Source organism: Arachis stenosperma, chromosome 5 (genome assembly GCF_014773155.1).
Source record: "Arachis stenosperma cultivar V10309 chromosome 5, arast.V10309.gnm1.PFL2, whole genome shotgun sequence".
Lineage (NCBI taxonomy): Eukaryota > Viridiplantae > Streptophyta > Magnoliopsida > Fabales > Fabaceae > Arachis > Arachis stenosperma.
Genome location: NC_080381.1, coordinates 138,770,992 through 138,794,464, shown reverse-complemented (window position 1 = coordinate 138,794,464; position 23,473 = coordinate 138,770,992). Strand labels below are relative to the sequence as shown.

At 34.4% G+C, this 23,473-nt stretch overlaps 3 protein-coding genes across 8 annotated transcripts; 1 reads left to right on the top strand and 2 right to left on the bottom strand.

Moving 5' to 3' along the window:
* Positions 1 to 407: 407 nt before the first annotated feature.
* On the bottom strand, positions 408 to 5,659 carry LOC130982112 (uncharacterized). Of its 5 annotated transcripts, none has more exons than XM_057905976.1 (11): positions 5,326 to 5,659; positions 4,787 to 4,873; positions 4,087 to 4,665; positions 3,683 to 3,996; positions 2,988 to 3,076; positions 2,733 to 2,836; positions 2,547 to 2,646; positions 2,270 to 2,345; positions 2,054 to 2,168; positions 1,380 to 1,911; positions 408 to 1,268 (listed from the first exon to the last, which is right to left on the bottom strand). In XM_057905976.1, the coding sequence occupies exons 1-11, from the start codon at positions 5,594 to 5,596 to the stop codon at positions 773 to 775; spliced, it is 2,763 nt and encodes a 920-aa protein (XP_057761959.1). In that variant the 5' UTR covers positions 5,597 to 5,659; the 3' UTR covers positions 408 to 772. The 5 variants fall into 5 exon arrangements, with proteins under 5 accessions (XP_057761959.1, XP_057761958.1, XP_057761957.1 ...); XM_057905975.1 differs by having other exon boundaries at positions 3,683 to 4,446; positions 4,534 to 4,665; XM_057905977.1 differs by having other exon boundaries at positions 410 to 1,268; positions 3,683 to 4,170; positions 4,534 to 4,665.
* A 38-nt stretch (positions 5,660 to 5,697) lies between these two features.
* Positions 5,698 to 12,306, top strand: LOC130982113 (cleavage and polyadenylation specificity factor subunit 2). The gene is made up of 19 exons (XM_057905979.1): positions 5,698 to 5,787; positions 6,062 to 6,287; positions 6,536 to 6,704; positions 6,881 to 6,977; positions 7,192 to 7,318; positions 7,407 to 7,522; positions 7,644 to 7,738; positions 7,836 to 7,987; positions 8,101 to 8,158; positions 8,229 to 8,336; positions 8,833 to 9,085; positions 9,731 to 9,915; positions 10,064 to 10,156; positions 10,492 to 10,590; positions 10,796 to 10,927; positions 11,017 to 11,061; positions 11,178 to 11,345; positions 11,488 to 11,562; positions 11,706 to 12,306. The coding sequence occupies exons 2-19, from the start codon at positions 6,139 to 6,141 to the stop codon at positions 11,805 to 11,807; spliced, it is 2,223 nt and encodes a 740-aa protein (XP_057761962.1). The 5' UTR covers positions 5,698 to 5,787; positions 6,062 to 6,138; the 3' UTR covers positions 11,808 to 12,306.
* A 91-nt stretch (positions 12,307 to 12,397) lies between these two features.
* Positions 12,398 to 16,873, bottom strand: LOC130982111 (protein NLP6-like). Of its 2 annotated transcripts, none has more exons than XM_057905972.1 (5): positions 16,489 to 16,873; positions 15,229 to 15,818; positions 14,880 to 14,927; positions 13,817 to 14,759; positions 12,398 to 13,725 (listed from the first exon to the last, which is right to left on the bottom strand). In XM_057905972.1, the coding sequence occupies exons 1-5, from the start codon at positions 16,730 to 16,732 to the stop codon at positions 12,590 to 12,592; spliced, it is 2,961 nt and encodes a 986-aa protein (XP_057761955.1). In that variant the 5' UTR covers positions 16,733 to 16,873; the 3' UTR covers positions 12,398 to 12,589. The 2 variants fall into 2 exon arrangements, with proteins under 2 accessions (XP_057761955.1, XP_057761956.1); XM_057905973.1 differs by having other exon boundaries at positions 16,431 to 16,547.
* Between the last annotated feature and the right edge of the window lie 6,600 nt (positions 16,874 to 23,473).

The following is a 23,473-nucleotide window of genomic DNA, read 5'->3' as shown; positions in this document are numbered from 1 at the left end:
TGCCCATAGAAGATGATGGGGTAAAATTATGTATATATAAAGAACAAAAATTTAACTCTTAAATACTAAATAGAAATCAGAGTCCTCGCAAAATTATTCGTTGTGTAAATTTGCCACAACAAAAACTTTTTTGGTACTACGGTTGATTTTGTCGGACGAATTAATCCTGAGTATAACTAAAGTAGTTAATATTTTGAATATATTGGTAAATTGTTTGCCAAATTGTTAATATTCTGTTTTCATTGATAATTTTGTTGACAACATAATCTTCTATTAAGCATTTCATTCAATTTAACGGTTATTTTTGGATTTAATTTTGTACAAAAATCAATTGATTATATTTAGAAGTACTTTAAAAAATAACAGAAACAGAAAATACGTAGTTTTTCTATGTTTCCTGAGACTGAGAAGTAAAAGTACAAAGAAATTGTTAACCAAAGTGAAAAACAAAAACAATGCACATGTCAAAATTTGGCCTTTGGTTTAACTCCTTTATTTTCACATGTAAGTGGAATGAACTGCACATGTTGAACACGGAAGGCAAAATGTTGAGTTGCAACCCATTATTTCTCAACTAAAATTCCTACAAGTCTCACTTATACAATCATGGATTCACATGAATATGTTGTGATCTTTGGAAGGCATTTTTATCTGCAGCTGGTAAACCATCTCTGATGAAGCATTGGAAAAAGAAAAACCAAAGAAAACTACAACCTTGCCCAATAAGTAACTCTATGCTTGGAAAACTTTGGAGATGCAAAGAAGGGAAGGGTCAGGTCTTGATGAACTTTTGAGTGAGTTTCTCAACTCCTTCTCTACAATCACCAGCAACTCGCTTTGCACCTTCTTTGACAGCATATCCAAATTCGACAGCACCTTGCTGCAGCTCTTGAGCTGACTTACCTGCCTTTGATATGGTGGCTTCTCCTAACTCTTCAGCCTGTTTTCGAGTTTTGCATGCCCATTCCCTCAAGTTTGATATGAATATAGAAATCACGTTGATAATCTTATCAATTGTTTCTCTAGATTTTCCTCTGACATCTGCTGCCATTTTTTTGAGCTTGTCCAATAAGCTACCAGCCCTGTTGACTGTTCCTTGAACGGAGAACTGTTCTCCAGCGTTGAGCCATGTAACTCCAGGAGATGCTTCCTCACGAAGATCATTGTCGACCACAACTTTGATTCCATGCCTCTCCCAACGGTCTCTAGCCTCCTCTAAAGCTTTTGCTTGTTCTCTAACTCGTTTCGCCTCATCCTCTGCCCAAGCCCTGAGTTCAAGATTTACATACATTTAAAACCAAATATTCAACTTGTAATAAGCTTAGAAAATTGGATTTATGACGGGGCAGAATAAGATTATCCAAATTTGAAGATTCTACCTGGCCATGGACAAGGCTTTTCTTTCAACCTCTAGCTCATACTGTAAACGGGCAATCTCTTTGTTTTCGACTTCAGCTTCCTCTCGAAGCTTGTTGATCCTCTCTTTTTCATAAGCTATTTCAACTTTGTTATTCATAAGGCTTTGTAATTGATCCTCAACCTCACGCCTTAACCTTGAAAAGACCTCCATTTCTGATTCAATAGCAGCACGTTCCTTCAACAAAGCAATATTTTCGTTTTCTCTCTCGGCTCTTAGCCTTTCCAACTCTAGTTTTGCCTCCTCGGCCATTTTTTCAACATTGTTGATCTTTTCCCTCTCTATTAAAAGCTCCTGCTCAAAATTTGCATTGATATCCCTCTCAACCTGAGCTACCAAAGCACTATGTGCAGCAACAGCGTTTTCAGCCATAGACTCTGCTTCAATGCGTGCAAGCTCTTCACTGACTACGTCAGAAGCATCTCCGGTAGCAAGGGCAACAGCCGCTTGGGCATTGGTTACTGGTTTCTCTGGCTGAAACAATCGTGTATAACCTTGAGTACCCCCACCCCACCCCCCAAAAATGAAAAATGAATGAAAGTTGGAAACCAAAAGTAAATAAGAAACAACTAAGAGGGGGAAAAGGAGTAACAAGTAGGCAAAATCAAATCAAATTTAATTTGAAATATGACATACCAAATGCAAGAGCTATAATACCCTGTTCACCAGCAGAGAGGTCAGCTACTAGTGCAGGACAAGCGTTAGGGTGTATCTTTTCAGTGTCGATAAACCCGGAAAGTTTGTACAGTGTCTGCACATCAATCATTCAGTTTGATGAACGCAAACAGATCAGTTCAATGTAACTTGAATCAAGAGTATAGTTGAGCATATCAAAATAACAAGTTAAGCAACCTTTCTGTCAGCTTCAGGAAGCTGTCTCTTCTCCAGGGCCATTTTCCAACTTACAAGATCTTGGCGTGATAAAGGGCTGTAGAAATGAATGTAGGAGAGAAGGGAGATCATCATTATATCCAATGCCATAGAAAATTCCACATTCAGACAGAGGGCAATAAATAAGATGAATATTGCAAGTCTTAAAAGAAAATATATATTTTGGAGTATCGCATTAACTCTGATTTTGGAATGGTAATGCATTAGCAAAGACAGATAGGTAGCCATAAATGCATACCTTTCAGGAGAGAAGTAAAATGGGCCACCGTCTTCATCTGCAGACAACTGTATATCATGTCTCGAAAGCTTGCTTTCAATAAGTCCAGCTTCTGCCAAACCTGTGACATCAATATTGTTTAGACATGATACTCTTGTACAAATAGGTGAGTTGTTAAATATATGTATTAAAGTGTCCTATTCTAACCTTGAATAGAAGAAAAATCAGGGTCTTCAGGGGTGATATCATCAAATGCAAGCTCAGTAACATTGTCTATGTACATGGCAGGATACACTTTCGAAATTGTATTCCTAACAAAACCAGAAAGGCACATAGAAAGCCATATATTACATGCCTGATGAACAGTTAGCTTTGTTTACATCTCACTATTATTTACAGAAAGAAAGTGAGAAAAATAATGAGGAAGAGGAAGACGAAGACGAAGAGAAGATAAACCACTACCTTGATAGAGCACTGCTAGCAGTCACCAACCACCGAGCATATTCACGACGTGTGCATAAGTGACTAGGTTGAACATCAGGCTCAATAACCTGAGGATGTAACATTTTTCAAGTGAACAAAAGATATCTTTCTGAAGTCACCAAATATCTAAACTAAATCAGGGATATAATTTTTGGGGGAACAATCGGTGTTATTTTATGAACAAACTGATTTCATTAGTATCTTTCAGTAGTTCTTTAACTCTATGAATCTTCTTTGCAAACATAATGCTTGACCTATTGTCCCTTGAATGAAAGAAAGCGTAAAGCTAAATGAAATCTTCAATTTCAGTTGTTTTCTAATTTCTTCGACAGTACCAGCAAATCTTCAATAGTAAGAGTATGATTTAGGACACATTGTAGAGAGCCAATAAAGCTCAAGCTTAGGTCAGTAAGTTAGTGCTAAATTTGGGGATTTTGGATAATTATGTATCTTTTGCACTTAAGTTCTGTACGCAATTCTATCTCTGCCTTGATAAAATTCAATAAAATAAAAAAATCTATGGTTGTTTTGACCATATACGTATCAGTGTGTGTAATTATTTTGAATAACTTTCAAAACAAGCAATGACCAAAAGTTCTAAATAAAGAAAATAGAATTGAAGGCAGAAAATACTTAAGTCACCTTGCAGAAAGTGAGTTTTAACAAATAACTACCTTTAAAACTTGCAATGCAGCTAGTGCTTGCCCCTGAACCTGATCAACAGCTGCAGGAACCAAAACCTTTCCTGGAAGCATTTGTGAAGCTGCAGAAACCACTGTTGGAGCAGGAATACCTGGAGCAGAGAAAAGGGATCTAGCATGGACTTCATCGTTATCATTTCTACGCACATCATTTCCAGGAATGCCCTTCTCTTCCAAGGATGACTTATTTCCATCAGCTGAGTCTTGTGTTTTTTTCAGATCGATGTTTTCTTTTGCTGAAGTTGATAGAGCATTCTCTTGATCATCACGAGGAGAAAACTCAGGAACTGAAACAATGCTATTTGACTCAGGATTGACTGTAACACTTACAGTTTCAGTCTCATTATCAGCAACAGATTTATTCGAAATAGAAGAACCTCTACTGCCACTTGGGTTGGTTATTTCATCCTGCTGCTCAGTATTAAGATGAAGCCACTTAGCATCATCATCAAGTGTGTTTCCTGGTTCAACATTGAATTGGTTCTCCTTAACTTCAATAATGGTTTCAGCTGAATCTACAACAGGTTTGCTATCTATAGATTCATAAGTATTAATAGCAGCAAAAGTACTTTCAGATTCAGAAAAGTTAAGTGGTGTTGCATTTTCACTGGGAATATCTAGCTTGTCATCATAAGATGACTCTTGCTCTAAATCTTCTAGAACAGATATAGGCTTAGTGGCATCATCAGCATCAATACCATTGGAGGTGTTTCTAGTATTCTCTACCAATTGCGATCCTATATCCAAATCATCAACAGTACTATAGTCATTGAGAGTATTATCAGACTCGAGAGATGGGTAATCCCTAGATATATCAACCTGACCTTCTGTGTTACCGTTTCCCTGTTCCACCTTGATGCTAGCATTAACTTGTTCGGTAATTTCATCATTACGGTCATCTGAAGATAAAAGTGTCTCCTGGTGTGCAGTGAGGGGCTTCATTTGTTGCTCTGGTCCTGTATCCAGCCACACACATTCCATCAAGTAACTTACTCCACTCAAATGCAGAAAAATCCTATTTACACCTAACACAACTTCATTGTTACCACACAAGATAGAAAATAAACAATTACTTACTTGAACCGACTCGTTTGTTAAGAGATAATGCAGCGAAGGTAAGCCCTGTAAGAAGAAGGACCCCAGCCACTCCCACTCCCACAACTCCTGAAAGCAAGCTACTTCAAAAGTGTTAGTAAGTAGTGTGGCATTGATAACACCAACAAGTACAATAGAATAGTTTTTCACCAACTCCAATCCTGACATCCTGTATCTCAATTCTCAGATTTTTAGATTCCCAACCATATTTGTTAATGCCTAACATCATGCAATCGAATCGAATAAACCAACCGAAATCAATACCAGCCCCGAATCAAAGGTCCTCCATGCATCAAAGATCAAACTTTCCTCAGCAAATAACTACCATAATTGTAATAACAAATAACTTGCTATGATAGAAGAGGGTTACACACACAATTGAGCTACTCCAAGTTATTTCTTTTGTTCTGTCTAAATCACCAATATCCAGATTTCACTACAACGAACTAATCTAGCTAGAGATAAACAATTAAGTTAAATTAACACTGTTTAATTCATTCTGAAAGCATTTTTGTACTCACCTCCAAATGATTCCTTCTTATCGGCCTGGTCCGCGGCATCAGAGTCGGACCAACCGGAAAAGCCGTCGCCTTTGAGGTCGGAGCCGGTCCACGAGGCCTTGTCAGAACCGTTTCCGGTCTCGGCGACACAGAAAAGGCGAAGACGAGGGTTGAAATTGAGGGTTCGGAAACGAAGAGTGAAGGGGAATCTCCTGCAATTGGCGGCATTGAAAGCCAATCGAAGCTGGAGTGAGCTCGGAGAAGAGCTCGTTGCAGTCACCATAGCCATCATCAAACCAAAAAACCGTGATTGAAAAGAGAGGAAGAGAGAATATAATAGAATGGTATAATTTAAAGGGTAGTTAGTAGAAGAAATAGCAGAATTCGTTGGTATTAAAGAGGGGAAGGAATGTTATTGTTCTCTTCTTTCTTTCTTCCTTCGTTTGTGGTCTGTGGCTTCTAGTCGTAACACACTACTCCTGGGTTGGTTGGTGTAGCGTTGAAAATCTCAAAATATATGTTGCTATCTTCTAATTTATTTATTTATTTTTTGAGAATCTGATTGTGCCAAATGCCAATATCAATTGGCAAAGAATGAGATTTTGTAAATAAAAATATTTACTAGGGTTTAGCAATAAAAATAACTTTTTTAACATTTTCACTATCGATTATCTATTACATGATTTACTCTCTTGGTTCTTTATTAACTCTCTCTCTCTCTCTCTCTCTCTCTCTCTCTCTCTCTCTCTCTCTCAAGTTTAAACCCCATGAGGTTGCAGTGTTTGGGGTCGTAGCTCAAGGTAGCAGCAGAAAGCGCATAGCGTAGCAGAAAAGATGGGAACTTCGGTGCAGGTAACGCCACTGTGTGGAGTGTACAACGAGAACCCTCTCTCCTATTTGGTCTCCATCGATGGCTTCAACTTCCTCGTCGACTGTGGCTGGAATGACCATTTTGACCCTTCCCTCCTTCATCCCCTCTCCAAGTAACTCCCTCTCATTCACTCACTCGCTATTTTTCATCTAAATATCTTTCATGTCATTAATTTATGATGCTATTTTCAGCTCTCCTAGTTGTTGATTAGTACTGGCATACTGAATTTATTGTTAATGGCAATTGGGAAATGCAATGTTCATGGTGACAATGGCATTGGTGTTTGAGCATGCTTGTGTTTTTGTTATATTGGATTCATCATTAAGGTTGTGTTGTGGCTGGCAATGTAATGTAATGTAGGGTAGCACCAACTATTGATGCTGTGTTGCTTTCACATCCGGATACCCTTCACCTTGGTGCCCTCCCATATGCCATGAAGCAGCTCGGACTTGCTGCTCCGGTATTTTCGACTGAGCCTGTCTATAGATTGGGCCTTCTCACCATGTATGACCAGTTCCTCTCAAGAAAGGTGAAATTTCATCTAGGTTAATAGGGTTTTAGGGTATTCTTTTTTATTTGTAGGCTTTTGGATTGGACCTCTTTTGTTTTTATGTCAGAGCTTTATTTTTCAGTAAGCAGCATTCGGAAAATGTGCATGTTATAACCAAATAGTTAGATTCAGATGTATCTCATTTTTTTTTGCAGCAAGTATCAGAGTTTGATCTGTTCACACTTGATGATATTGATTCTGCATTCCAAAGTGTAACAAAGCTAACATACTCTCAAAATCATCATTTCTCAGGTTACCTTCTTATGCTCTCCTCTTCTCCTTTCTCCCTACTTCCTTTTCTAATTGTCTGTATGCGTAAACACTATAAGTTAGTTTCTGAACCCCCTAATCCTATGCAACGGCAACACCAATGACCATAACGAAATTCCCTGTCTATGGTAAAATTTCTTTGAAGTCCATCTGAAAATCCAAAATTTACATGTTGCATAACTTAAACAACTGATAGGCAAGGGAGAGGGAATTGTGATTGCACCTCACGTTGCTGGACATTTGTTGGGAGGCACTATATGGAAAATTACAAAGGATGGTGAGGATGTGATATATGCTGTTGATTTTAATCATCGGAGGGAAAGGTAAAAAATATTTTAGCTTTCAATGTTATATTTCATCTCATATTTATATAGCAAGAAGAAAGGTACTTATCAATCTAATTTTTATTAGGCATTTGAATGGAACTGTTCTAGGTTCTTTTGTGAGACCAGCTGTTCTAATAACAGATGCTTACAATGCTTTGAACAATCAGCCTTACAGACGTCAAAAGGATAAAGAATTTGGTGGTATGTGACTTTATCTCTTATCTATTAAGAGCAAACAAATATGTTTGTTTGTGACATGAATTATACATTTATGGATTCATGTGCATTGGTTATTCTTATCGTATATCTGCTTGATTTTTAGATATCTTAAAGAAGACTCTAAGGGCAGGTGGCAATGTATTACTTCCTATTGACACTACTGGACGGGTGTTGGAACTTATTTTGATTTTAGAATCGGTCAGTGCAGATATTGTGCTTTTACAGTTTCACTCTCCTTTTTCATTTTTATTCCTGAATTTATGTGTCAGTTGACACTAGTTATTTCTGATTGCAGTACTGGGCTGACGAAAACTTGACCTATCCTATATACTTTCTGACTTATGTTGCATCCAGCACAATAGATTATGTGAAGAGTTTCCTTGAGTGGATGAGTGATTCCATAGCAAAGTCCTTTGAACAAACTCGTGAGAATATATTTCTTCTCAAGTAAGCAGTCTCTTAAGTTTGGAGTAATATTTGTATTCGCTCCTTTTTTATTCCTCTGAGATGTTTTGTGTGTGGTTATTTAATATTGTTTTTCTTGTGTCTTGTACTTGTAGGTATATCACACTTCTGATTAACAAGGCCGAGCTTGACAATGCTCCAGATGGTCCAAAGGTAGGTTGAATTTGAATGCTTGCTTTTAATCACATCAACCTCCTTACTGACTCTGATGTGTCTTCCATAGGTTGTCCTGGCATCCATGGCCAGCTTGGAAACTGGTTTTTCTCATGATATATTTGTTGAGTGGGCCAGCGACGTGAAAAATCTTGTGCTTTTTACTGAAAGAGGCCAGGTATCTATTTAGATTATAGATTTTGTTCCCCTTTTGGGCCTTTTCTATCATGTTTTAGTGTTAGATTTGAAACAAAATAAGGTATAGCAGGGTTTACCTATTTCACATCTGAGGCATCTAGTGCAAGTGATTATATAAAGAATTTAGTTGTATGTGGCAGCAAATTGAAATAGTGTTGTTATTATACCAAGCGATTTTCTCAGCAGCAATGTTCTCTTGACACAAATTTTTAGCCCCACACACGTATAAGTATCGTGTGAATTTTAGCATGTTAGATATTTTCTTAGCCCTGTAGAATATACTTCCAATTTGATTTTTGAAGAATTCTAGAGGTTTTTTTTTCGTTGATTTCTTTGTTATTGTGGTGCAATGAGAATGGCAAAAGGATCATTGATCATGTAAACTTACTTTTATCTATAATTCATATTCTTAAGCACTTACAATTGGTTTCTGCCATCGCATGTTTTGGGTCAATCCTTATGTGTTGGATACATAGTATGCAACACTAGCTCGTATGCTTCAGGCTGATCCACCTCCAAAAGCCGTCAAAGTCACTGTGTCAAAGCGGGTTCCTTTAGTTGGGGACGAACTAATTGCCTATGAAGAAGAGCAAAATAGAATAAAAAAAGAAGAAGCTTTAAAAGCTAGTCTTATGAAAGAAGAAGAATTGAAAGCATCTCAGGGGCCTGATAATAATGTTAGTGATCCAATGGTTGTTGATGCTAGCAATGATCATCTATCAGCTGAAGGTAAGGAGTCTTACAAATGGTTTTGGAGCTATTTTTTTAAGTGTTTTTTTTTTCCCCCACGCAAGTAGAAGATATGGCATAAACCTGGTGCTATTTTGCGGTTTTTCGGTTAAATGTTTTGGATTAGATTAGATATTTATCTAGCTCATGTTTCTGTAAGCATAACCATTCTGCTTTGACTATTTCATATTCATCAGTAGTATGTTTGAAATTTTCTAAAACTGTAGAAATGCATTTGTTTGTCTTCAATTGGTTTTGAGCCTTAGGATACCTTGCATTTAAATGTTAAAGTAGAAGAACAATGACATTTTACCTTATCCTACAAAATAACCATTTCAATAAATTAGACAAACTGAATCAAATTGTCAGATTCAACACCTTTCAAATATTTATTATTTTATGAACTTTTAACGTGAGCATGCCCCCAATTAACTTAAATAAATAGGAGGTATATATATTTCTCAGTTATTTTGCGTCTCCTGAAAAGTTTTGTTATGCATTTCTTGAGAGTTTCTTGCACAAGGATTTTATGTTGTGTTAACTTTTACCCTTTTCTTGTTTTTTTTTTTTTTCTTTTTGGTCATGGACCTTTTCTTTTTCAAATGTCTAAAATCTTACCATAAGTAATTTGAACTGCACTTCCAGCTGCTGGTCCACGAGGTGGAGGATACAGGGACATATTAATAGATGGGTTTGTTCCACCTTCAACAAGCATTGCCCCAATGTTTCCTTGTTATGAGAATACATCAGAGTGGGATGATTTCGGTGAAGTCATAAATCCAGATGATTATGTAATAAAGGATGAAGACATGGATCAGGGAGCAATGCATGTAAGTCTCATAGCATATACCCCTCATTTCTTCTAAATTCTAAAATAATTGTTACAACCTGATATTACGAATGAAAATTTTTCTTGTATATGCAACCATATATTATAAAACATACTTGTTGTTTATAGCTTTTCCTATTTTCTTTCAGGCAGGAGGTGATATAAATGGAAAACTAGATGAAGGTGCTGCAAGTTTGATACTTGATACAAAGCCATCAAAAGTCATATCTGATGAAAGGACTGTAAGCAGCAATATATTTTTTTGTTTCTGCTTCTTATAAATTGAAAATTTATATACATGCATTTGAATTTTAACTGTTGTGCTGAGAATCAATTGACTGGATGAACTAAGTTGAATCTCTTTACTCTTTTTTTCATGTTTGCACGTTCAATGTCATTGAACTTATTACTTCCACAGATGTACAAAGCTTTCTAAGATGCTGCTAATTCTGTTTTTCAGACAGTCATCCAATAGCTCAATTTAATTTTTTTTCAGCACGCTTTTCAGGTGTAAATTTATCTCAAAGGCCATCTTTTATGAATATTAAATCTGCCAAATTACATTGCTTTTATTCAGGTACAAGTCAGATGTTCATTGGTGTATATGGACTTCGAAGGCCGGTCAGATGGAAGATCCATTAAAAATATTCTTTCCCATGTGGCTCCCCTAAAGCTTGTAAGATTCTCTTCGGTGCTTTGACACATAATTACTTACTTCATAATTACATAAGAACGAGCTTTGAGTACTTAATTATTTAATTCATCATTAGATAAGAACTTGCTTCAAATACATAACAATTACTGCCCCTAAAGGTAGTAAGACTCTCTTGGCTTTCTCATTTTTTGTCATAAATGATGACTAGTCTTAATTCTCTTGGAAGGTTTTGGTGCATGGATCAGCTGAAGCTACAGAACATCTGAAGCAGCATTGCCTGAAGCATGTTTGTCCTCACGTCTATGCTCCACAAATTGAAGAGACAATTGATGTTACCTCTGATTTATGTGCTTACAAGGTATATTAACTTCTAATTTTGGGATGTTTTCTGGATCAGATTTCAAGGTGTAAAAAATTAATCATGTCATGTTTGTTCATGGTATATAGGTTCAACTATCTGAGAAGTTGATGAGTAATGTACTCTTCAAAAAGGTAAATAATAGACATTTTTGAAACTGTTATAATTCATATATATGTTTGTTGCCAAGCATTTTCCTGCATGATTGGGAATTCGTTGTCTTGAATAATGAATATAAGTTCAACTGCAGCTGGGAGAATATGAAATAGCTTGGGTTGATGCTGAAGTTGAGAAAACAGAAAATGAAATGCTTGCACTAGTCCCTGTCTCTTCACAAGTTCCTCCCCATAAATCTGTTCTTGTTGGTGATTTGAAATTGGCAGATTTCAAGCAGTTCCTCTCAAGCAAGGGTGTTCAGGTGATTCTTCAGTTCCCTCGTGAAAAACTGATCATGTTTAAAATGTTAGTTGCAACATATTTTCCAACCCAAATTTGAGTGAAAAGAATTGGTGGGATTTGCTTCATAAAAATGTGTATCATGACATGAAAACCATTTACAGGTGGAATTTTCTGGTGGGGCTTTGCGATGTGGAGAATATGTAACTCTCCGAAAGGTTGGCGATACAACTCAGAAGGCAAGTGCTTGTCCTGAACATTTGTCAATTTTGCACCCTTTTATTAGTAAATTGATCATTTCGAAACGCCGGTACAAATGACGCTGATAAATTCCTAAATCAAGGTTCTGATCTTTCTTATTTTATTTTTTTTATGTAAATAGGGCGGAAGTTCTGGTACTCAGCAAATTGTTATTGAAGGTCCTTTGTGCGAGGATTATTATAAAATTCGTGAATATCTTTATTCACAATTTTATCTGCTTTAGATTTGGCTGGACGCCAATGATGAAGTTCTTTTCTTCTCTCCTTCTCTGCCCCTTGATGTCCTATATACAACGTCGGAGTGATTGAGATTCTGATGAAAAGAAGAGAATACAAAGTTGCCGCAGGTCTCCCTAAAAGGCAAAACAAGAATGGAGATCCAAGAACAGGGTGATGACTGTTGCAAAGTAGGTTCATTTGTGTTTCCACTTGAGCAAGATTCATAGGGGCTCACTTGCATTCCATGTTGTTAAAATCATACTGATTCATCTTTGAATCTCTTTGTACCTTGAATTTACTAACCATCTAGGAGCATCTGTTGCGATGGTTTCACACTTGACTGAATATTGAAGCTTTTTGAGTTCATCTGCCCTTTTTATATAGTTTTAGAAATGAAGATGTAATTTGTTCAGCTTACATAGATTCCATCCATTTTCAGATCCTTAAAAGGTATAACAAAACGTGTAGGGATTATCTTAATTTGATTCTCACTGTTCTTTTTAATAGCTATGTCACATTGTTTTTAAGAGATAAGAATATATGTAAATCATTTTTAGTGTAATTAGAACAGACTTGCAGAAAACTAGTAGTTAATTTTGAGTGAGTACATACATTTTTGAATCACATAATCTTAAAGAATTGGAAACTGTCATGCTATGCAATTTGAACTGATCAGAAACCACAATCCTTTAAAAAATTTTGGGGGAAAAAACTATCCTTGCATAAGTACAACAATCTAAATAATTGAGTACAAACTTAGGAACTATATATACAAGCCTATTTATCCTCAGTTCCCAGAGCTCTCACAAGAGCTTCCAAGAATGGAAACTGTGTCATGCACCACAAGCCTTATCATGTTGCTTCCTGATGAAGTTAAAACATCCATGCACTCCTGAAGATCTGCATCACATGATATCAAAACCCATTCATTATCATCGTCCAGATACTTTATATCAAATGCTCCAATTTCTAGTTTCAATCTCTTTGAAATTTCTTCCTGCAGTTCAACAATGCCACAGTTCAAAGACACCCTAAACCTTATGATATCTTCTTTATATGTTGCCTTAATTGTCACACTCTTCATCTCTTTCTTAGGTGCAAAAGGTATCATAGTGTTGTTGCTATTAAGGGTAGTATCCATCATGCATTGCTTGGGAGCCAAGTCATGACATAGTGGGTTAACCCCACAAGCTTCTAAAGCTTGATCCTCCAAAGGGCACAAATTTCTCAAGTCTTTAGAACTACCAACACCCTCAAGTAGCATTCTGCCAAATGGTTCTCGAGGTTCTGTTCTCTCGACGTTAAGCGCAGTATATGCATTTGCATAATTCAGTGCATTAGTTGGCTGCATTGTTGGCTCTGCCGAAACTCTTAACGGAACAGATTTCTCTTTGTTGAATGGTCTGAATATATTTGCAGGTGAAATTTCATTTGGGGGACTACCATGACATGAATCGTGAGAATGGGGATTTGCGCTATCCTCACTTGAACCACTAAGATTTCTAAACTTCTCTGGATCTTTAGTGCCAACTTCTTGAGTAGACCAACCTTCTTCATGGATCACCTTCTCAGGACTCTGTTCCCCTTCAAGCAATTGATCTTGCATCCTCACCTGTCGGTTTGTCTCTGATACTCTCGAAGTATCCAAATCATTTTCATTCATCTGAGTCTTGGATGGCTGGATGCTCAACGAGGCATTCCGGTTGAACATTTTTGAAGTACAAGGCTCGGTAAAGGAACCGGCAGCAATGGGAAGTGGGTCTTTATTTACAGAATTCAAAGCAAATGCTCCTTCTGCACCTTGGACTGATTCAATGACACACTTGAGCTTCGACAAGGAACGGTTAACCTTGTTGATCTTTCTTGACGGCCAACGAGATATTCCATGCTGCCTACAGATACGCTTCATAGTCGTCGGGCAAACTGTACAAACAAGACCAAGAATAACACATTCGAGCTCAGAGAAAATAAGACAAGAAACATTGCTTGTAACTAAATCAAAGTATGAACATACCACCAAGGCTCTTTGCAGCATCCTTCAGACTTCCACTGAAGTAACGTTGCAAAACTTCAAGACTAATCATTTTCTCGGCTTTTCCACGTTTTCTTTCAGAGGGTTTCTTCTTGATTTTAGCATCTAAGGAAGTCATCGGATTCGTGCTTCCACCTGCATTATCACCAAGATTCCCTCCAGCATTTATATCATCCAAACATGCCGGCATTTGCTGTTCTAACGGACCTTGTGGCACTCCATCATCCTTATTTAGCGAGGCGTTGAGCGTAGGTGGTGGTGATTTAGCAGATTGAGCAACTGGAACAGATTCAAGGCTCAAATGAATTCTTTCATTTATTGGTTCTACAACTTCAATTGTACAACCCTCCTCGAGTTCCACACCGGCAGCAACCTTAAGACTCTGGAAATTCTGCTTCATTGTTGCCAATATAGATCCCAACAAATCCTTTTGTTCATAAAAGTTTGTGATGCTAGGTGGCAGAAAAAACTCCAACACATAATCATCACTTCCGGTATGAGAACTTTGTAAACAGATTGCGAAGCAGCTGGTTAACCCGAACATGAGAGCATAATGAACTAGAGGATAATCAGTTTTGCAGAATTGAGTTATGTTTCCACAGAAGCTCATGTTATGGGATAAAAATGCCCTGCCAGCAACACCTTGACCTTGTTGTAAGTGATGCTCGGCGCAAGCATCATGGAAACCCCATGTATAAGCATCAATGACATAGAATGCTACATCGGAGGCAGACATGCAAACTCGCCCCATGCAGTGGCCATCAAAACTAGAACAGCTTTTCTTAAGACCACCGCCGTTTGCCAAAACACTCCGATGCCTACAGGGAACCCATGTTTGTGCAAGAGGTAAATTATGAGTTTCACATACCACTGTCAATATCTCCAAAATCTCTGCTAACGCATTCTGGCGACCTTCGTTGCAAATCTAGTGTAAAAGAATTACCAAACTATGAGAAGATAGAGGAAATATTCCTTCATAAAATCCTAAACACTGAAAATACTAAGAATCAAGACAGAAACCAACTAGTCCATAATATGCAATCACCTGAGCAAATGGATGTTCCAGAATTTCTGAACTCCTCAAATTCACTGCCTGCAAGGAAACTGACAGCAGGTAACTCAGGAATCTTAAAATTGTGTGTAATAATACATTGCCAAATCAATCTTGAAGGATAAATGAATTACATCCTCTGTCCAATAATAATGACCACATTAACAAATCTGATACAGCACAAAGATAGTGTATCAGACACATTAAATTTGGATGTACCAATTTTGTCAATGTAATTATTGGACAGAAGGAATACATAGTAGCCATCACATGATTTTCGCCAAAGACGGGAAAGGTGATGCACATCTTAAAATAAATAGCAGAGTTGAAAAGAAACACCAACCTCAAGGGCTTTGCAGACTTTATCAACCTCAGGAGCATAATTAACCTTCTCTGAAGTCATTATCAGCTCCAATACACCAACACATGACTGCCCTGGTGATTCAAACACAGGCAAAGCCAACGTTCCGCGGACATTGTAATGTTGTGCATGGTTTCTCCGAGAGTACTCTCTACTTGTATAATACTGAACATTGGGAGTCCATTCTGGCAATTTCTGCTGAAAAACTCGACCGGGAAGTCCCAAGATTTCATCATTCTCCCCATCAACAGGAAACATATACATCAGGGAAACTGTTCTGTACTGATGTAGTCCATTACTATGTGGATCAAGAACGAATGGTTGACCTGAAGTTGTGAGTGCATAGCGGTTGCCATTCCTCACAGGTGCCCAAACCTGAGCCAGAAAATTCTGTTCAGTCAACTGTTTGAAGTGGCGAAGTGCTTGTGTCATTCTTTCCTTAATTAGACAATAACCATCTGGAATTTTTATAGGTGGAAGAGGCACAAAGGGGGGTGACACTATTTTTTTGTTGTCATCATTTTCAACCGGATTTTCAGTTTCAATTGCTGTATTTGTATTTGTATTATCACCTGAAAGCAGTAGCTTCAGTTAGAAGAACTGCAGGTGACAGCAAAAACACAAAAAAGGCTACAAAATGGTAATAACATGTTTGAGTGAATTCCACATCTTATAATATCAAGAGCTTACTTCAAGAACAAGAAATTCACTTTTTACATACACATGCTATAGTCAAAATTCCAATAAATCAAGAATTCTAGGGAGAAAAAAAAAAAGCTTTGTTGTAAGTATGACATAGCTTGAAAGTTAAGGAATTGAAAGATGTAAAAGACAACAATCATGGGAAGCCATGAAGTTTAGCTATTAGTATCAAATTGAAAAGAGAGAAATGAAAAGGTATTTCAGCATTAAACCCAGATAGCAGATATATGTAGCAAAGCTTAATTAAGTATTTTTTTTTCTTTTTTATTAAACAAAAATAATACTACCTCAATATACATATATTCTAAGGTATGGAGTATACAGCTAAAATTCCAAATAACAGAAATTTATAGTGAAATATATAATTCAAGACCCTCTTAAATTTCCCAATCAATTAAAGCAAGTTTAGTGAGAGGTGTTCAAGTTACAGTCAACCATGAATCAAGCAAGTACAAAAATTTGAACCATTGAATAAAACTCACAAAACCAAAAAATAACATGAAACAAGAGATGAATCCATGGCCTCAGAGAAAGCTGAACCTGCAACAACCCTGACATGCCTGTGATCATCTTCAACATCAGAAAAAGCCCAGAGAGGAGAAAAAGGTTGTTCAGAGGAGGTTGTTATGATGAAAGGAGACATGGGGTTGGAAGCAGAAGGGGTGTGATCCAAGGGCCATGATGAACTTTCAAGGTATATATCAAAATCCATGGGAAAACCATGTTCTTCTTGTGGCTTTGACTTGGAAGGAAGTTCAGATTTTTCTTCACAGGAGTCTGGCATTCTCAAAGAAGAGAAAAGGGATTGTTTTGAAGGAGAATTTGGAGTTGCAGAGTGATAAAGATTAGAACTTTGTGATTATGGTGAAGAGAGAGAGAGAGAGAGAGAGAGAGAGAGAGAGAGAAGGGGTGGGAACAGCAAAGTACAGAGAAATATGGCTATATGAAAACTTCAGAAGAAGACAGAGAAATTGGAATATGTATCAAAGAGTTTTTTTTTTTTTTCACCATTGCTATGCCATTTGTTTGCATTCATGGTAGAAAAAAATATTTTTTTATAATTACTTACAAATAATTATCTAAATAAAACAGATGTGATTCAACTATTGTAAAAAAATTTACATTGTCAATGCCTTAATCTCATGATTAAATGATAATTTGTACTTTTTTTAATCTTTTTTCTTAAATTCAATTAATATTTCATATAATAATATTAAAGTGAAAATTCAGGTGAAGTCGATTTTATGTGAAGTTGATATCTGAGAACCGTTATATAATTTGACTGATTTAACTAATTTTTATTTAATGGCTCTCAGATATCAATTTTACGTGAAGTCAACTATACTTGAATTTTCACCTAATATTAATTAGGTGTGTGAATGGTATTATCTAACTCTATGCTATTTTAATAATAAAGTAATATAACTAACTCATTCATTAACATTAAAGTATATAGAAAGAGTTGAATTTTAATATCCTAATAGTCATTTACAAAATTATTCAACTATAAAATATTATTTAATAATAAATAAAAAAATTAATTATTTTTACCAATATATATGTGTGTAATTTCTTTATAATAATAGTACATTAAAATTAAATTGGGTATATTCTTAGTTTAAGATTTTAGTACTGGAGTCAAGTACAAGTACAAGTAGAACTGTCAAAATTAATTTTTGGAATTTAATCGAACTGAATATTAATAAAAATTTCTAGAATTTTCTTGAAATTTTAGAGAGAAAAAAATTAGTAATAACAACAAGAGTCAAAGAGAATTCCATTGTTGCCACAAAAAGAGTTTGGTCCTCGGTACTTGTCTTTTATGTGCCAATAAACAAAGGGACTTGTCTTTTCTCTTTATTATTTTCATTATTTACAAATTGCAATGACCAAAGTGCCAATTTTTCATTATTATATAATTGTTTTCTTTTTCATGCTATAATAATTAGACGATCATGGTTCTAAAAGCCACTGCTATGAGTTATGTGTGAGATGTGACAAGGAGAAACTTATGCAAGATATTACTGAATAGACACTGAAATAAAGAAAATGACATTATTGTATCATGTTGCTGTATAACTTAGAAGAAGTTATTTGTATGTCTTGTGTATAAAGTAAGAATTTATTTTGATATATGTTATTAGCATAAATAATGAGTTAAGGGTTACACTGATTTTTGAGATTGGTAATCGTTTTTGAGATTCTAATTATACTAATTACATATTAGACACGTGGTACAAATTAATATGTGATCAAAGAACATTCTATATAACCGTCTACGTTAATATGTTAAGTGTCATTAATCAATACATTATCATATTATTATACGTAGTCAAACTATAAAGTAACACGTGTCACTAACAGTTTACGTCATCAAACTATATTATTACACTGATAATAAAAAATGGGTCAGAAATTAATATAGTATTCTTTTATGAGGAGTGCTACGCATACAAGTCATTTTTGTTTACAAGTCTTATAAGTTTGGCCTAACACGCGCGTTATTGAATCATCTTCGCGTGTTTCATCTTCGTTTCTTTTTTACGAAAAAGAAAAAAAAGAGACACAGAGAAAGAAGAAGAAGAAGAAGAGAAAGCATAGAGAAAGAAGAAGAAAAATAGGCAAAAAAAAAGGTAAAAACGGCGTGAATATAAATGACTTGTATGATTTGTATGGAAAAGCGTTCTCTCTTTGCCTTCGATCTCCTTCTGTTTTTTTCGATTTTCATGGTTTCTGAAATCAAGCTTTGAAATTGTTTTGAAGATGATAAAACTTCATAAATACACCCAAACGATTACAGAAATACATCCAAAGGATTACAGAAATACACCCAAACAATTACAGAAATAAACCAAACGATTACAGAAATACACCCAAAGGATTTAAGAAATACACCCAATAATAATATAGGGGGAGACAATATATTTCTTCTTGAAATCTTTTAATGTTTTGCTAGTTAAGGATGAAGCACATGACAGAGACAATCTAGAAAAAAATCTAGAAGAACAGTAAAACAGTACCTTGAATAATGTTTCTTCGTTTTTTCTGGTGATTTTGATGAAGGAGAAAGAGAAAACGAAAAGAGGAGAAGAAATTTCAATAAAAAAATAGGGAGGAAGAGGTGATGTTGATGACGACGATAACGAGAGAGAAAAATTACGAAAAAGAAGAAAAAGAGACACGGAGGAAGAAGAGGAAGAGAAAAAGAAAGAGGAAGAGAAAGAGGAAACACGGAGAAAGAAGAAGAAAAAAAAGAGGCACAAAAAAAAAACATGAAACAGCATGAATATAAATGACTTGTATTAAAAATCACTTGTATGTGGAGAATTACTCTTCTTTTATTAATCTCAGTAACATAATTGATGCAACTAAAATTTTAATGATAATTTTAATACAATAATCATTTTAGAGCTTAACTTCATAAATAATGTCTTTTATTCAAATATCTCATCATAATATATATACTATCATTACTTTAATAAAGATTCTTTGTTGCTCTAATTATATTGAAGATAATATTTCAAATCTCTCAAATATAAATAGCATGCATTTTAGATTAGATGTTATTGGTGTAAAGTAAAACACTTTACGACTAATAATATGTTAAAAGTAGTCTAGACCATAAAAACAAATGCCTTTTCATTCCCTTTAATTTGGCTAGGAGATAGATGTATATTGTAGATCTTTATTAGAATATAATCTGCTACAATATTATTTATAAATCATAAATCATTTTCAATAGAAGAATATGTGTATAATGACACAAATTGAACCCTAAGACCTTTGGAAAAAGATTCTTGAATCTTGCCACTAATTAGTAGATTATTATTCCCTTGTTACTGGCAACCATATTTTCTCATCATTTCTTTTCCAACTATGTTTTTTTTATTTAATTTTTGACTTGTGAGACTCAAGCTAGGAAATTCCACACATTCATTCTCTTATATATATATTTTTTAGTCTGTTCATGTGAGAAGAAAATTTTTTTTCCCATATAATTCAATTAGGAAGCCGATTCTTTCAGTTAATATAAGTCAAATTTTTTAAAAAAAATCACTTTAAATTTTAATTAAAATTTAAATTCTAAATTTTAAATTATACACTCTGAATTTTAAATTCTCAAAACAAAGTGGGAGTTAAAAAATCTATGATAAAAAATTGTCTAATATTAATTAATTAAAAATTAATTCTCTATACTTATTTTTTTAAGGATAAAGTACTAAATTGGTCCTTATGTTTGGGCTCTGCTTTAGTCTTTAAGGTTTAAAGTGTCCTATTTGAATCCAAAAAAGTTTCATATAACATCAATTTAGTCCCACAGTAGGGTCAAACTTAAATAATTAACGGAATGTCCTACATAACAATAGTACAAGAACAAAATCGATAATCTGTTGAACAAGTACAACAAGTTCTAGATGCACAAAATCAACCGTTGAAGCATCAATACATTTATTTATTATTTTTCTTATAATATATACAAAATATTTTATATAGAACTAAAGAGAATGATAAATAAATATATTGATGCATCAACGGTTGATTTTGTGCCTCTGGAGCTTGTACTTGTTCTCCAAATTATCGATTTTGTTCCTGTACTGTTGTTATGTAGGACATTCCGTTAATTATTTAACTTTGACCTCACTGTGAGACTAAATTGATGCTAAATGAAACTTTTTTGCATTCAAATATGATACTTTAAACCTTAAGAATCAAAATAGAATTACACTCAAACATAGGGAACCAATTTAATACTTTACCCTTTTTTCTAAAATTTAAAGTTTATAGCATATTATAATATTATTAAATAATTATATATTAAGCATTCAAACTCATTTATAAATTCTCATATTAATTTCATCCCTAAGCAAAAAACAAGAATGATTATTGGTAAGGAATGAAACTTTTTCTTCTAAGGAATCTCACTGTTATAAAGGAGTGGTTATGCACTATGCACCTTGTAAAATTTTAAGCTTGAATTGGAGTATAAATAAAGTATAAACCATTGCATATATGGACCTTAGGGTAAAGCACAAAAATAGGTACTCCACTACTCCTTTAGTGGATAACTACTATTCCTCAATTGCCATATATGAATAGTTTGTGGATTTTGAATTTTCAAGGCTTAGATTATATTCTGGAATATATCTATGATCAATCATCAATTTGGCTGGCCCTCATAAAATTTCAAGTTTTCTCACTTTTATTATTGGCCCTCTTGGTAAAAGAGGTACCATTCTTAATAATCCATTAATTATTTGGTTTACCTTTTTTCTTTAGTTTACCCTTAAGTGGAATCCATTTAGTTATCTCTCTTCATTTAATTTCCACTACTTAATTATTACACCTTAATAATGTTCCATACAATTATTAGTTAGTGCTTAATGATAATTTCATGATTGTTGTAAAAGGTCCGTTGCTTGAAGATAATGAAAAATCTTAACAATATAAATAATGGGTTGATTATTTAGTCTAATAAAATAAAAAATAAAATTCATTTCATAAATTGTTTTAAATCCAAAAATCACATTCAGTTATTTTAAAAATAACCATCCAAATTCTAAATTATAAACAATTTTTATCTTTCAAATCACTCTTTCTTCTCAGCCGGCAACCACCCTTGTAGCCCTCTCTCCTGTTCCTGTCGGGGATTGTCATCAAACAACCATTCACGTAATTATTAAAATAATTATCCGACTCCTAGTGAAATGAACATCGAGCATTTGTTAATTGTATATACTTAAACTGATAATAAAATAATCATCAAATTAAGAATTAAAATAACCATCTACATATCTAGTGAATTAAACATCCAGTATATTTGCGGGGTGGAGAGAAACAACGACGACTAAATCGTGAAAGAGAGCAGAATTAAATCAGAGGTGTTAAAAGAAGAGAGAAAAGAGAGCTAAAGATTTTGTATCTTCATTGATTGTGCATATGTGGATATATAGCAAAGGGATAACATACGTCTCGAACGGTGCGATGGGAGGCGACGACCTGCGGTGGGACCTGCACGGTCGGCGATGGGTGGGCAGCAGTAGCGAAGATACACGGGACTGTTACGACGCAATCTTTCGTTGCTACAGCGCACAAGCAGAATGCGGAGAGGTTGGACGGCGTCGGCTGGTGTTCTGGGCGGCAACAGCTGGTATTTCTGGTGGCGACGGACCAAAGTGATGAGAAAAGAATAGAGAGAGGAAAGCTCTGCAGAACGCGGAAAGAGGAGGTTATCCTATACGTAACTGCACCATTGCAAATTCTTATTTTTTTTAAATTCAAACTGCGAAAGTATCTGAAATTAATTAAATTAATTAACATCTAATTTTAATTTTTTAATGCTATTATTTACATTGTTTATTAAACTCATTGTCTCTCTATACTTATTCTGGTTGTAATAATTTTGGAGTTAGATTCTCTACAAACAGACAAATACAACCAAAAGTTGGCAACAATGAAAAAATATACATAAGATTTTAATACAATGAAAAATTAAATTAAAATATAAAGAATAAGTCTAAGAAAGTATGCGATATATATTTATATATATAGGTCAATGAGATACATACTGAATCAAACAATAATTAATGAATCCAAATATAGTTTGTTTTCAAAAGAGGAACAGAAGTAAGAAAAGAGAGAGATGTGTGTTTAATTTATTATTAAGATATACAAATGTTAATTAAGTGTTAGTTGGATAATCATTCACACAAAAAAAAAAAACATTTGTTATGTGTTAATGGGTATCATTAGTAGTGACGTTAATCATCTATATGATACAAATCTGTCGCAATTAAGCAATTTAATTAATTATTATTCTTAATTCTTAAATAAGCAATTGCGTGCTCTTCTCAGCAAAAGCACTTAGCTAGACAATGATGGGTTTGAGAGTTTCAAATGAAAAGGTACACCAGTTAATTAATTAGCTACCAAATAAAAAAATAATGATAAAGCAATTTCTAAATAAAAAGTCAAGTTCAAATATATATATATATATACTAATAGTGAATTGGCCGAATGATAATACATTTATTATCTTTCAGTAGTTTTGAATTCGAATTCATTTTGAGAATAAAAGATAAAATATAAACTATAAAAAATTACTTAAAAGATTTAATTATTGACAAAAATAATTTTAATAAATATAAATAATAAAAAATTCTAAAATATAGTATTAATTTGACAAAAAATACTAAATTTAAAATATATATTTTTATAAAGATTCTAAAACTAAGATTTTAATTTGATTTTTTACAAACATATTCTAAGAATATATTGATATTTATTTAAAAAATTGAATTAATCAAATTTTAATAATAAAATTATGATGGTGCTAAAGAGATAATAATATAAAGTTATTGTTCTAATGTATACTTAAAATGAATTTATAAATAAATGAGCTTTGTGAAAGGAGATCAAAGATAATAGTGATGTTGTATGAAGTGTTTTTATGCTAATTTTGAGACCGTAGTTAAAAATATTTGTAAGGGATTTTTTAATATCTAAATCAGTAAAAATTTAAAAAGTT

Coding starts and splice junctions, on each gene's coding strand:
- LOC130982112 (XM_057905974.1), bottom strand. CDS start 5,596: ATGATGGCTATGGTGACTGCAACGAGCTCTTCTCCGAGCTCACTCCAG. Junction 3,077..3,682: donor CTGCATTGCAAGTTTTAAAG/GTAGTTATTTGT, acceptor TTACATCCTCAG/GTTATTGAGCCTGATGTTCA. Junction 2,647..2,732: donor TGATTTTTCTTCTATTCAAG/GTTAGAATAGGA, acceptor TTGATGTCACAG/GTTTGGCAGAAGCTGGACTT.
- LOC130982113 (XM_057905979.1), top strand. CDS start 6,139: ATGGGAACTTCGGTGCAGGTAACGCCACTGTGTGGAGTGTACAACGAG. Junction 10,928..11,016: donor CTGATTTATGTGCTTACAAG/GTATATTAACTT, acceptor CATGGTATATAG/GTTCAACTATCTGAGAAGTT. Junction 11,563..11,705: donor TTGGCGATACAACTCAGAAG/GCAAGTGCTTGT, acceptor TTATGTAAATAG/GGCGGAAGTTCTGGTACTCA.
- LOC130982111 (XM_057905972.1), bottom strand. CDS start 16,732: ATGCCAGACTCCTGTGAAGAAAAATCTGAACTTCCTTCCAAGTCAAAG. Junction 15,819..16,488: donor GCATGTCAGGGTTGTTGCAG/GTTCAGCTTTCT, acceptor TACTGCTTTCAG/GTGATAATACAAATACAAAT. Junction 14,928..15,228: donor AAGTCTGCAAAGCCCTTGAG/GTTGGTGTTTCT, acceptor GTTTCCTTGCAG/GCAGTGAATTTGAGGAGTTC.